The sequence below is a fragment of the Megascapheus bottae genome, chromosome 15 (genome assembly GCF_031878675.1).
Source record: "Megascapheus bottae isolate mThoBot1 chromosome 15, mThoBot2.hap1, whole genome shotgun sequence".
Lineage (NCBI taxonomy): Eukaryota > Metazoa > Chordata > Mammalia > Rodentia > Geomyidae > Megascapheus > Megascapheus bottae.
Window position 1 is genome coordinate 50,041,077 of NC_143523.1, and position 14,508 is coordinate 50,055,584.

General features: G+C 52.8%; 1 protein-coding gene across 1 annotated transcript in view; it reads left to right on the top strand.

The window, feature by feature from the left end:
- Positions 1 to 14,508, top strand: part of Zmiz1 (zinc finger MIZ-type containing 1) — a 212,724-nt gene that overhangs the window by 109,014 nt on the left and 89,202 nt on the right. The window contains exons 5-6 of the mRNA XM_090346671.1: positions 7,986 to 8,091; positions 13,849 to 13,962. Coding sequence (XP_090202797.1) covers positions 8,032 to 8,091; positions 13,849 to 13,962 — 174 coding nt within the window. The 5' untranslated portion in view covers positions 7,986 to 8,031. The remainder of the gene's footprint in view (positions 1 to 7,985; positions 8,092 to 13,848; positions 13,963 to 14,508) is intronic.

Genomic DNA, 14,508 nt, shown 5'->3' on the forward strand with positions numbered 1-14,508 from the left:
GCCTCACATCCAAGGAGAGGGAGAATCTATACCTAGCAACCTAGGGACCAAACAGCAAATCCCCACTGATTTTAATGGGCATGGAGCGCATATCCTCATCACCCTTGACCTATAAACACCCAGTCTCACCCCTACTCTGGGGTGCTAGCTGTTCTCCAAAGAACTCTGTGGGAGCTATCTGTGGCCTGATTGCAGGTTGGCCTGGATGGGTTAGAAGGTAAGAGAAAGCTAAGGAAGCTCAGAGAAGTTAAGGAATCTTAAAACTGGAACCTTCATGGCTCTGCTCCATACGTAGCCTCACCCTGCTTCCTCTTGGTGTAACTATTAGGATGTGTTTGAGCAAATCCCCAGATCCCTTCTGGATATAAGCCATGAGGATGGTTTCTGCTTGGTTGGTTTGTGTTCGTCTGACACTCATACCTCATGTCAATAGCTCCCTTCTGGTTGGCTTTTGCCCAGGATAATTCCTCATCCATGCCTTAGATTTCTTATGCCTGATTTCTCATGTGCAGAACAGAATGGGACAGACTGCTGTGACACTGCGGTATGAGTTTGCTTGAAGCATTAGTTCACCTAGTGGTTCAGCCCTGGGGCTCTCCTTTAGATAGAAGGGGGGTGGGAAGAAGCCTGGGCTCTGACCCCCAGTTTGGAGACAGAGCATAGTCAGGAATCGAGTATCTGCCTCTCTGGGCTTTTCCAGGGGAGATCACCTAGAAGTCTTCAGCTCCTGTGCTGGTTCCAGGTACTTAAGAGTGTCTGGGCAGAAGGGTATATGGAGGATCGGCTGGACATGTCTGGACTCCGTGGGAAGAGTGCAGTGGTGGATTCATCATGCCTCCCCTGGGTGCAGGAAATGAGGTGTGGTCTCTGGGCCTGGGGATCCTGTGGGCTCTGTCTGGCTCTCCCTCGCGGGGGGGGGGGGGGCGGGGGGTGCTGTTGGCTCTGCCCTGTCTGGAGCTCCCTCTGAATGACAGATGGGTAGATTCTGAGCCTTAAGGAAAGGTAGTAAAGGGACAGTTGAAAGGGCTCCTCTGCCTACAGCTAGATCTGTAGGAATATCTGGGAGGTGTTTATAGCCTTCTATAGGGCTCAGAAGACCCTGCCTGTCTCCAGCCTCTCTCCTTCCCGTGTCCCCCAGGGCCCTTGAATAACTGCTCCCTGTCCCCTTTCCTGGCATCTGAGCCTTTGAACTAGCAGCAGGAGCCTGAGGCAAAGCCAGGTCAGGGCCACTGAGAGCAATGCGAGAGAGACTGTGGCCTATGTCCCCCGCTGTCCAGTCAGCCAGGCCTGTGGCTGGACCCCAATGAGCATAGCAACAATAGTCACTACTTTACCTCACAGCTCAGGATGCCAGCCTTGTTCCTGAAGAGAGCATAATGCACAAAAACATGGGCTCTGCAACCAGACCAGTCTTCAAATCTTAGCACCACCACCTCTCGGTACTGTGACCTTGAGCAAATCCTTGGACCTCTCAAAGCCTTGATCATTGTCACTAGACTAGAATACCACAATAGACTTGGGAAGCGTAAGTGAGGTGACAGGGAGACACTTCTTGGAAACTGTGGCTGTCATCTTGCAGTCCCAAGATTTTCTGCACATGGGTCATTTATCCCTCAGCTCCTGACATTCTAGATCATATACATGCCTTGCAATGAGTGTGCTTCTAGTCATCAGGCCATCCATCCCATGTCCACCTAACTGGATGCCACGCCTGGGCTGGGCACTTCAGTGGAAGGGGAAATCCATGCAGCATCCACTGAGCTAGGCCACCAGGCTGGGGGCTGCGTGACAGGGATGCCAAGGGCATAGGAGTATGGAATTGGCAGTTCTGGGGGTGACAGTTTTCCAGGCCTTGATGGATGGGAAGGCGGGACATTCTGGCTTGAAGGATAGTCAGAGACAAAGAGTGGGGCATGGTGTTCAGAGCTGGCTCTGGGCTTCAGCAAGCAGCCTCTCAGGTGACGGTGTGGCATGAGACTGGGAGTGATGCATGGTAGGGGCAGCCAAGAAGGACCCTGATAGTGCTGGCACCTGCCGGGTGACGAGTTACTGCCAAGCCTGGCACCTACAGGGTCTATCCCCCTCCGAAGCCCAGTTCTGGTGAAGGAGTCAGACAGGATGCATCCCCTGCTCCCTGCCAAGAGCATCCCCTAGCAGCAGACAGAGGCTGCCACGCTGGCCCTGCTCTCCCTAGAGGACCCAAACTGCAGATGCGTGCGGCGCGTGTGGTGATTGAATCATTTCTGCACACCGGTGCTCACACAGCTCCCCTGGGGACTTGCCACTTGCCTGTGCAAGCTGTCATGAGATGTGTGTGTTCAAGTGCATCCGAGCAGGCCGCCTGTGTGTGCTCATACCTGCTCTGAAGTGATGCAGAGTGGCACGGAAACATGGCCTGCACATTGCAGTGTGCAAAGGCCTCTTCCTGGATGTGTGTATGTGGGGCGGGGGGGAGGGGGAGGTCAGGTGTGCAGATGAACAGTTCAACCTGAACGATAAGAAACACACCACTATTCACACAGCCCAAGGGGCTGCCTGTGTGGCTTTATCTGTTCCTGGTGCAGGCAGTGAGCCTAGCTACTCAGGAGGCCGAGATATGGAGGATCATCATTCGAGGTCAGCAAGGGCACAAGAACCCATGAGACTCCATCTCCAAAATAACCTGCAAAAATGCAGAGCTGGAGGCATGACTGAAATGGCAGAGCCCCTGCCTCTGTACCCCGCGGGGAACCTGCCAAGGACCATTTGTCGCCTCCAGTTTTGGCATACCCTTACTTAGAACAGCTAGAAGTTTTAGCCTTCTTCCTCGGCCTCCCTCCCCTCATGAAGGGAGAGTCCTCCCTCCCCCAAGTACACTTCAGTTCAGCATAAGGCTGGAGGAAAGGTAGCTTTGACTACCTTTCTTGGCAGGGGAGAGCAGTGTCCAGCCCCCCCCATTCCTCTGTAGAAGAGATCTCTCTTGTTTTCCAGACTGCTGGCTCCACAGGACCTGCCTTGGAACAAACTTGGAGTTTATAAAGCTCTACTCCTGCTTACATGGAGTTTTCCAAACAACCAGAGGATCTGACATAGACCTCCCCTGAGGCTTGATGGGCTGTCTAGTCTAGAGAGGGACACTGAGGCTCAGTCACTTATCCTAGCTTTACATGGCAGCCTAACTGCTCAGACAAGAGAAATTGGGTAGCAGGTAGCAAGGCCAAAACCCCTTGAGGAATGGAAGGGGGAGATCTCCTGACTGATCCTGCCCCCCCATCCCCTGGCAGATGAGCAGCAGGAAGAAGCCCAGGCCTGGCTGTGAGCTGAAACTACAGCCAGGAAGGATTCGTGAGGACTTGTAAAAGCTTAAAGGAGCCTTGGGGAGGTGGAGGCGGCAGAGCTGAGCTGAGCTGAGCTGAGCTGAGCTGAGCTGAGCTGAGCAGTACAGTGCTCGCACGGCGGAGGGCGACCCCTGCTGGCCTCCAAGAGTTTGCCACTTCCCTGACCCCAGCCATTGTGCAGAGCTCAGGCACACTGAGACAGCTCTGGAAAGAAAATGATTTGGGCAGGATAGATGGAATAAAGAGGACATCTTGTGGGTTTCAGTCGGGGCTCAAGGTGTTGACAGCAAAGGTACTCTGGCCACCCACCCATCTTGGAGGAGTGGAAAAGAACATAGTTGCTACTTAGAAAAGCAGAATTTCCTGGCTGCATGTCTTAGGGCAATTCATGTCATTTCTCCTTTTAAAGATTCAGATAATACTTAGCAAGACAGGGCATTGGCAGCTCATGCCTATAATCCTAGCTATTTAGGAAACTGGGATCTAGGAAATTGTAGTTTGAGGTCAGCAAGGAAAGAAAAGTCCATGAAATGCCATCTCCCAAATAACCAGCAAAACACAGGACTGGAGTCATGGATCAAGTGGTAGAGTAACCAGCCTATCAAGTCTGAAGCCCTGTACAGGAAGGAAGAAAGGAAAGAAGGAAGGAAGGAAGGAATGAAGGAAGGAAGGAAGGAACGAAAATTCGCTATGTATGGTACCCAACCAGTCTGCATCTTCAAAGCTCCACTGCTTACATCTCCTTCAACCCGTCCCTCCTTTCTCCCTACCTGGGACCTTTAGCCATTCAGAGGAATCCATTCCTGGTGTTAATAATCCCGATTTCCCACCACTTAGCACTTTAGAAATGTCATCTCAGTTGGATGTGGTACCAGATACCTGTAACCCCAGCACTCGGGAAGCTGAAGCAGAAGGGTCACAAGTTAGGCTGAGGCTTGCCTGAACTGATGAAACAACACAGGATTTTCCCTGTGATTTGTGATATCTTCTGCCAGCTGTCTACTCACCCCACCCCACCCCCACTGGATTCGACCCAGATGTTCAAAATAACCTTGGACTGACCCCTGTGGCCTGGGATCCCCCCCCCACCTCCGCAAAAAATAAAACCAGCTGGACTGTTAGAGTAAAGGAGCCTCAAAGCACCTTTGTCGTTGGTACCAAGACCCTTTGGCTCCAGAAGCTAATTCTCTTTAATCATGGCCTGCAGAAGGCTTGCCCATGCACCCTCCTGGGTCTTGGACAGAGCTAGCTTACCTCTTGGCTCACTAAAGGGAGACCAGGAAAGAAAAGCCCCGAAGTCACCAGATGAGGAGAGCTAAGTTCAGGAACTGGAACTTTCCTCTGTGGGTTGAACACCCTCACCCCAAGACTATGGAAACTATTGGTCATCAAACAAGCATTTCTCCAGCCCCAGCCCAGGTCTCAGACCCCCTAATAAATGCATTTCCATCCTGGAAGGCTCTACTTAGAGAAGCCTCTGAGCAGAAGCCTCTGCTTGAGAAGACCCCTAATTTTCCCTTCATGCCATCCTCTCCTACAGATGAGGCCTAAACCCAGAGGTACCTGAACTGTGTCATCCAGCCTTGGAGAACCCAGTGCTCCTTTGGCTGAGTACAGAAGGGACCCCAATCCCCACCGGGCAGCTTTCTGGTCCTCTAGGTGTTGAGGCTTGCCAACAGCGCCCCCTGCTGGCCCCTTTGGCTGCTGCAGGTCCTTTGTCATGGTGGGCTGCTGCTGGTGGGTGCTTCCCCAGGGGGCTGGGGTTTCTTTGTGCTGGGGTTTCTCATTGGGCTCACTTAGTCACTCAAATGATCCAGGCTTGGCTTAATAGGCTCCTTTAGCTGGGTGTCATTCTGTCTGGCTGTCCTTGGCCTGTGCCACTGCAGCCATCACTGGGATCCTGGCAGGCACCATTATGACTGGGTGGGCTGAACCTCTGCAGCTCCCTGCAGGGAGCTTTGGGCTCCAATAGGGCCTGGAAACAGGAAGTAGGGTGCTGGCTACTTCCCTGGGGGAGGCCAGGGCACTGGGAGCCTATGCCACCTGAGTGCTGGCCTAAGCACCTCAGGTGAACTCAGGCCCTGCCTAGGGGTACTCTGGAATCGTAAGAGGACCTAAACTGCCCCCCATACACCTGCAACCCCACAACTGCCTCAGCAGGGTTCCCACCGTCCCTCCACAAGACCTGTTCAACAGGTCATAGGGAAGCTGGGATCCTGGAGATGGCTCTTTCCCCACTGACTAGAAACCCTGAGCCTGTTCTCTCTTCTACAAAATGGGAGATTAACAGGGTCTGTCTGTGCCCAGGATCTGGACTGGCACCTGAATAGGCTCAAGAGGACCTCAGTAGGCGACCCTGCCAGGAGTGCGAATGCAGGCACCAGCCTGTCGTCTCACACAGGTCTCTGCACAGTAGCTTGTGGCTCTGGTCCATGGTGGACAGGTGGACACACGGGTGCTGGCGGAGTGTAAATGTGTGATAGGTGGCGAGCGCGGTGGGTGGAGAGATGCTCAACAGGATGAGGGGGAGGAAATAAATATGGGGCGCAACCCCACCTTTGCCTTCTCTCACAAGGGTTCCAACGTAATGAGCATCAAAAATACAAATGTGCACAGCCCCAGCCCTCTCCCATTGGAAGAGTGTGCTTTTAAGATGCATGCGTGTGTTGACTGTTGCTGCATCAAGAAGCTTGAGGCCCCCTCTCACTGAGCGGGTGTGTGAGCCTCCCCCATGGAAGGGGAGCATAGGCTGGGCTCAGGTAAGTGGACAGCAGAGAGTCAGCTTTCCAGTGTTCCTTGTGTTTTCGAATGTTATACAGCTGTTAAAAATGGAAGGACTCTGTTTCGAATGGGAACACACTTTGGGCATACATAAGTACGCATACATGATTCCCTCTGCATACAGAGGTGTATATGTATGTTGTTTATCATACACTGCTACAATATATTTTGGTATTCTTTGGACTCTATTAAGGAAAACAAGTAAATACCAGACAGTATAAATAGGATGGCAACATTAAGAAATGACATTGGTCAAAATAAATTATACTCATACATTGACAGGCTGAATTGTAACCCCCCTTGCACAACTACTTAAAGATAACAATACATGGGGCCAGGAGTTTGACCTAGCAGTAGAGTGCACGAAGACCCGGGTTCGATTCCTCGGTACCACATACATAGAAAAAAGCCAGAAGAGGGGCTGAAGTTCAATTGGTAGAGCTCTAGCCTTGAGAAAGTCCAAGGACAGTGGTCAGGCCCTGAGCTCAAGGCCAGGACTGGCAAAAAAAATAAATAAATAACAATACAAGCTGGGTGCCAGTAGCTCATGCCTGTAATCCTAACTACTCAGGAGGCTGGGATCTGGGAACCATGGTTCAAAGCCAGCCCAAGCAAGGAAGTCCATGGGGCTTTTATCTCCAACTAACCAGGATAAAAAGCCAGAAGTGGCACTGTGGCTTAAGTAGTAGAGTGCTAGTCTTGAGCAAAAGCAGCCCAGGGACAATGCCTAGGCCCAAAGTTCAAGCCCTAGCTCCAACAACAACTATAATAATAGAAAGCTATCATTTTGATTTTCATGGTGATTGTCCTGAGGCTTGAACTCAGGTCCTGGGTGCTCTCTCTAAGCTTCTTTTGGGCAAGGCTAGCCTAGCACTAACACTTGAGCCACAATGCTACTTCTGGCTTTTTTTTTTTTTTAGTGGAGATAAGTGACTCACAGACTTTCCTGCCTGGGCTTTGAACCATGATCCTCGGATCTCAGCCTTCTGAGTAGCTAGGATTACAGAAGCTAACCATTGGCACCTGGCTTTGTGTTAATGCTTTAAAAATAAAGAAGCAGCAGGCATGGTAGGTTTGGAGCTTGCTTTTGTAGGATAAGCTGGGAAAGGCACCTGTGGCACTGCCTTTCTCGCACGGCTGAAGCCAGGCAATGCCAACGCTCCCTTGATAGGGTGCTCAATGTGGAGGCCAAGGGATAGGCAGGAAAACAGCCAGCCAGCTCCTCCTCGCCCTCACCCTTTGAATGAGAACCTCAGTCTTCTCTTGTAACCCCGAGACCTCACAGCCTCTTCAAAGAGTGGAGTAGCGGCTGCAGACTCCATCCTTCCACTGGGCCCCTTCAGTGGGTCAGTGGTGGCAGAGTAGTGTGGCAGGAGAAGAGTGACGACCCTGCCCTGGCAGCTGTCTTCCTCTTCCTAAGCCTCGGTGTGGTGCTCTGCCAGGCACCCGTGCCACATGCTTGTCATCCTAGCTACTCAAGGGGCTGAGATCTGAGCATCGTGGTTTGAAGCCAGGCTGGGCAGGAAATTCCATAAGATTTTTATCCCCAATTAACCAGCAAAAGTCAGAAGGGGAAGTGTGGATCAAGTGGTAGAGCACTAGGAAAATAAGCTTAGGGACAGCACCCAGGCCCTGAGTTCAAACCCCAGGAATGGCACAGGAAAAGGGGGTGGTGCTAATGAGCAAGTGCACACGCACACCCAAGCACACAGAGAGCCCCTTGGGATCCCGTTTGCTTTCCAGGGCCAGCTGTGCCCGCTCAGCCCTGGAGAGGGAGGGCAGCCGGGGTGCCTGAGGTGGGCAGAGGCCCTGGTGGAAAGGGCCCTGGAGACTGAGAGGTGGACAGATCCGATGCCAGCACTGACACTGGGTGTCGTCTTCTTGCAGGCTGGACGTTCATGGCTCTCGGGTAGAACCCAGCGAAACGGCCAGAATGAATTCTATGGACAGACACATCCAGCAGACCAACGACCGGCTGCAGTGCATTAAGCAGGTGGGTTGGGCCCTGGGGTGAAGACAGGACAGGCTGAGCAGAAGGTGCTGGAGTCATGAGAGGGAGGCTGGTGGGGGCTGAGGGAGAAAGATGGTAGGCAAAGGCCAACATTATACTGGTATCTACCCTCCATGTCTGCCTCTGAGTGCCAGAGGCACTTCCCTGTTCTGTGACTGTGAGCCAGTGTCATGCCCTCTCTGGGCTCTGAGCCAGGTGGTCCATGCAGGAACCACTTAACACGATGATTCTCCTTCTGCTGCCTCCCCAGAGCTAAGCTCCCTGCCCCTGACTTCCAACTGTTCACTGATGGAAGAGAAAAAGGCAGGCGCTGGTGGCTCTGAAAATCATGGTTCAGCGTTAGCATAGGCAGGAAAGTCATTGAGACTCTTTATCTCCACGTAACCACCAAAAGGCTGGAAGTAGAGGTGTGGGTCAAGTTGGCAGAGTGCCACCTTTGAGGGACATCACCAAGGCTCTGAGTTCAAGCCCTAAAACTGGCACAAAAGAGACACTGAGAGAGAATGAGAGGTGAGGAGGGAGAGAGACAGACAGACAGACAGACAGACAGACAGACAGACAGAGACAGAGACAGAGAGGAGAGAAGCAGGAAGAGAGTGGAGGTCCTGGGAAAGTGAATCATTTCATAGAAAAGGAAACTGGGTGCCAGTGGCTAACACCTGTGATTCTAGCAACTCAAGAGGCTGAGATCTAAGGATTATGGTTCGAAGTCAGCTTGATCAGGGAAGTCCTTGAGACACTTCTCTCCAATTAACCACCAGAAAACCAGAAATAATGCTGTGGCTTAAGTGGGAGAAGGCTAGCTTTGAGCAAAAGAACTCAGGGACGGTGCCCAGATCGTGTTCAAGAAGAAAGAAAAGAAAAGAAAACCTAGTCACAGAAAGGGTACCCCACTAGTGCAAAGAAGACCTCATTGCCCAACCCAGCATGGCGAGCTCCCCCTCTAGCCATTTCTCAGCCAGGCTGGTTTGGAGTGCCCCCACCTGGTGGCTGAGTGGGATGAGCTGCCCCTGGATTCAGCTTCCCTGCCCAGACCTGAAATAGGGAGAAGGAAGCAGGGCTGAGAGGAACACAGGCTTTGACATCAAGCAGTCCTGGACCTAAGTCCTAGTTCCCCTTGTACATAGTGGGGGCTCATGCTCAGCTTTGAGGCTTTCATTCCTCCAGGCCCCATCGTCCTCCCTGGTAGGGAGCTGTGAGAGGGTTGTGACAGGGCAGCCAGCCCTACTCAGTGGCCACCTGGGGTAAGCTCAGCAGGAGCCTGGGGAGCCTCCATAGGCCTGGCAGTGCCTGCTGCAGCCTCCCCACAGTGCCCTCCCGGGTGAACTGAGGCAGTTCCTCAAGAATGGGGGGGATGTCCTCCAATTGGCACCAAACAGCCATCCTGGGAGCTTGGGCAAGGTCTGCCAAGAGGAAATTGAAGAAGACTTGTTTTAGATTGAACCCAGCCTGGTCGGCCGTCCAATTGCCAGTTACGAGTCTCTGCTCATCCTCTCCCATAGAATAGAAACGAGACCATGTGCTCCCTCCTCTGCTCTCAGGTCTCTCCCAGCTCTGCCTCTGCCCCAGTTTCTGCCCTTGGTCCTGCTTACAATGACCCCCTGGTCCTGCCCGTGTGTCAGGCTTACAGCTTAAGAGACACCTGCTCTCTGCTGGTCTCCCCCCTGCATTCCCGCATTCCTCCCCCCATCTCTCTTTCCCTCCCTCCCTCCTTTCCTCCCTCCCTCCCTAGGACAACAAACCTGAATACGCATCAGAAGAGACCCTGGTAACACACTGTCTCACCTCCCCTGTGCAGTCAGTGGGCATCTTCATGGATTCCCGCTGATCATGGAATGCTTGAGTGCCCGCTGCCTCCCCTGACTGACTCCAGATGCACAGGCTCATTGTGCACCGCACAAGGCCTTGCATGGGGCCCAGATAGCAACACAGGTATGAGCAGCAGTGTGGCAATGTTCTGCTGGGCCCTTCAAGCCTTCCCGGTCCTCCCACTCCTCTACTCCCGGCCTAGCTTCCTGTCCCCCAAACACTCCCTGGCCTGTCTTCTCTGCAGCCTTCACCATCAACCACTTCTACCATGTCTCAGCTTTGAGGGGTTCAGAGAGCCAGGGCTGCATCTCAACACGATGGCCCTTCAGAGCTCCCCTCATTGGGCTTCACCGATGAAGGCCCCGAGCATGTGTGTACCCTTACTGGAGCCCAGGGTCTTTCTGGGCACCCAGAAACCACATCTGCCCTACCTTGAGCAAGACGTGGCATCAGGGCTCCCACCAGGCTGCATTTTGTCACCTCCAAGTTTGCAAAGTCTAGCTAGTTAGAGCCCAGCCTAGGGTGAGGCCTGAGTATTGTAGATGGGAGGTTGGAAGGGGTGGATCACCACAGGGATGGATGGGTGGGTGGGTAGAGAACATGGATGGATGGATGGATGGATGTAGGGATGGATGCAGGGATGCAGGGATAGAGAGATCAACTTCCGGGTGAATGGGTGAATTGGGAGATGAATGCAGAGATGGAAGAGGGCTGGATAAAGGAGTGAATGGATGAATGGCTGGGTGGACAGGTGGGGAGATGGATGGATGCCTTGATTCCCTTTGAATGAATAGATGGATAGACCCGTGGGTGGAAGCATGGGTAATTTCATTCACAGAAGGGCTGGTGGGCCATGGTGTTAGGAAGAGGCTGAATCTGTCCAGGGTAGCCTGCCCTTGTCTCGGCGTGGCTGTGTCTCCTCCCCATCCCTGCAGACTCAGCACACATGGGAAGTCTTCCAAACCTTCTGAGGCATTGTGTAGATGAGCCAGGCTGTCCATTGAAGCACAGGGCATTCATGTCCAGTACCAGCCAGACTCTGATCCCATTGTGTATGCATCCTGTTCTATCTAGGCTGGCCTGGCCTCTGCCCCTCTCTGTGCCACTAGCTATTCAGGAGGAAGAGATCTGATGATCACAGTTCAAAGCTAGCCTAGGCAGTGAACTCCATGAGATGCTTATCTCCAGTTAATTAGCCAAAAAAAGCCAAAAATGAAGCTGTGATTCTAGTGGTAGAGTACTAGCCTTGAGCACAAATGTTCAGCAATGGCACCCAAACCCTGAGTTTGAGCCCAAGGACCTGCACAAACATACACACAAAATCCGTGGGTAGGCCCCCACACTGCCACGAGGTTCCTCACAAGGACAGCCCTGCAAGCTGTCATCACCCGTCTTCACAGATGAGGATGCCGAAGCAGGGCTGTGTCAGCTCAGTGGCTGGGCCAGGGGTTTGGACCAGGTGTGTTGTGTATGTGTCACTAAATCATGTAGCATCTCTTTGATGCACTTTGGCCACAGAAAGACAGCTGACACAGTCACCAGCAAGTGCCTGGGGCCCAGCCAGGACCACAGACACAGGCTCCAGTGCAACAACCAGCCAAGGAATGCCTGCTGCTGGCTCTACCCATGAGGCTGGGCTGAGGGCCACACCCAGCCACCTAAACAGGGGTGGGGGCACTGTGACCACTTGTGTGCCATCAGCAGGGAGCAGCAAAGGGGAGCAGAGACTGCTGACCCTGCTAATTAGGTGTGACATCGTGTAAATAAACGGAACAACTCAGTTAGCAGGGCCGCTGCCTGGCAGGAATGAGCTTGACATTGTGTAACAGCTTTCCTAGAAGAGCCCACATGCCTCTGCATGCCCCTCGGGGCCATGTGGAGAAGAGCAGAGACTCCAGAAGAGCAGAAGTCCCTTTTGTCCCCCACAAGTCATGGGACAGAGGCTTGCAGAGAGCCGGCCTGAGAGCCACCAGCAGCTGTGCCATGGGGGAGCCAGGAAAATATCCAGGAGCTGGAATCTGAGCCAAGGACAGCCCCACATGGGAGTGCCCCTGAGTCCAGCACCCTGTCAGAGCCACCAGGCCTCATCTTGTTTCGTCAGCATCACAGCCCCATCACGGAGGGCTTGGTCACAGCCTGCCTGCTGTCTTTCTCCTTGGTTTCCTTCTCTTCTGCTGTGTCCATGGAGGGAGGAGCTTCTCAGTGATTTCCCTTTCTCCTACCTGTCTTGTGTTCATCTGGGTAGTTTTGATGCTGTCCTGGGGGTTGAACTCAGACCTCATGCTTTCCATTGTCTGTCTGTCTGTCTGTCTGTCTGTCTGTCTGTCTGTCTGTCTCTGTCTCTGTCTCTCTCTGTCTCTGTCTCTGTCTCTCTCTGTCTCTCTCTGTCTCTCTCTCTCTCTGTCTCTCTCTCTCTCTCTCTCTCTCTCTCTCTCTCTCTCTGTCTCTCTCTCTCTCTCTCTCTCTCTCTCTCTCTCTCTCTCTCTCTCTCTCTCTCTCTCTCTCTCTCTCTCTCTCTCTCTCTCTATGTTGGCTCTGCAGCCTGAACTCAAGACTTGGGCACTGTCCCTAAGCTTTTTTGCTCAAGAGCTAGCTAGGGCTCTACCACTTGAGTCACACCTCACTTCCAGCTGTTTGGGTGGTTAATTTGAGATAAGAGTCTCACAGACTTTCCTGCCCTGGCTGGCTTGGAACTGTGCTCCTTAAATCTCAGCCTCTTGAATAGCTAGGATTATAGGTGCAAGCCCTTAATGCTTAAGGCTGGCATTTACCACTTGAGCCACATTTCTACTGCCTCTCCTATTTTTAAGCCTCATTTTGCTTGGTACCCCAGGGGCAAGAAGTAAACTCTCAGAATTCAAAAAAAAAAAAAAACCTCAGAATCCAAGGGGAAAAAAAAACGGGGGTGGGGGGGGACAAAGTAAACCCCCTACTGCCATCTCATGGTCTGCTGTACCCAATTTTACACATGGGGCCCTGGAGGCTTCAGAAAGCAGGGGCTACTAGAAGATACAGGAAGAGAAGAACCCCAGAAACCTTCCCCACAGCAGTTCCATGCTCCCCAGCTTTGCACCCCTTCAGCAGGAGCCTTCAGTGCTCAAGACGTCTTCACCCTGGCTTTGCAAGGCACTTAAGCCCCAGGATGGGCATTTGCTATCCCTTGCAGCAAACAAGGGGACAAGGACTTGGAACCTGTCACTATCCTGAAGCCGGGCAGCTAGCTTAGAGTCCTCCCATGGGATGCTTTGTGGGCCCTCAGTCACCACAGCCACCACTGGGCCACAGTGTTACCCCAGAATTCAGCATGCCTGGACCATGGCCCATGGAACCCGGACAAGTCTTATTCTCTCCTGGTCCTCATTGTCATGTGCAAAGGGCCTGGGAAGCCAGGGGTAAGGAGTTACATCAAGTAGTGCCAGCAGCCCCTCCCCACCCTGAAGTAGACAGGGCCTGACACTGTCAGACACACACACCAGACACAGCACCACCATGACAAGCCCTATTTGTCTGTGAGGCGAGCTTGCTCTGAAGACAGAGCCAGGAGGCAGGAGGGGTGTTGGGTTAAGGAGAGCCAACTTCAAGTGTGGGGGCCAGAGGAGACCAGCAGGGACCACCTTTACCCTAACCACCAGCATCAGGGCCCCATGACTTCCCAGCATGCAGTTGGCCTATCCTTGCAAGGGGCGTGTCCTGGCCTCCATCCTGCTGGGTGCTGGGATAGTGGAGGCCCCATGCTCAAAGACAGGTGTGCAGAGAGAGGCTGAGGGAGCTCGTGGGTCCTGGCCTGCCCTCTGCCCTTTCCTGACCATCTCCTCCCTGGCTGGACCTTGAGTCTTCCTTGCTCAGCCTCCCTATCCACCCCCCACCCCATGCTCTGTATGCCAGCCTCAATCCTGGAGCCTCACGCCGCCTCCTTCTCTTTACCCACAGCACTTACAGAATCCTGCCAACTTCCACAATGCCGCCACGGAACTGCTGGATTGGTGTGGAGATCCACGAGCCTTCCAGCGGCCCTTCGAGCAGAGTCTGATGGGCTGCCTGACCGTAAGTGCACATCTGCCTGTTGTGCTCGTCATTCCAGTGGGAGGACGGGAAGAGCGAGGGGGTGCAGGCCTGTCCTTGGGTCTGAGAGACACCAGATAATGGGAGTGAGTGCTGGCAGACACTGAGCTAGAAGGATAGCACTGCTGTGCCATGTACGCCTCCTGCTTGGTTCAGAAGAGGAGATTCTGTGGATCCCAGAGAGACAGGCTCACTTTGTGGTTGCGGTGTTCTCTTACAAGGAAAGCAAGGAGATGTTTGAAGGATTCTTAGCCTTCCTTTTCACCAGACATTCATTCGTTCGTTTATTTCATTTATTGAGCTCTTTTTATTGCTATTTATCTGTTCACTCATCCATCTACTTTTCATCTCTATCCATCTATCCACTCACACATTTATTCATTCATTCTTCTGCTCACCCATTCATTCATCCACCTATCATCCAATCCATCCACCATCTACCCTCTGTCTATATCCATCTATCCACTCACCCATCTATCCATTCATCCATCTATTCATTCACCCACTCACCATTCATTCATCCATCTA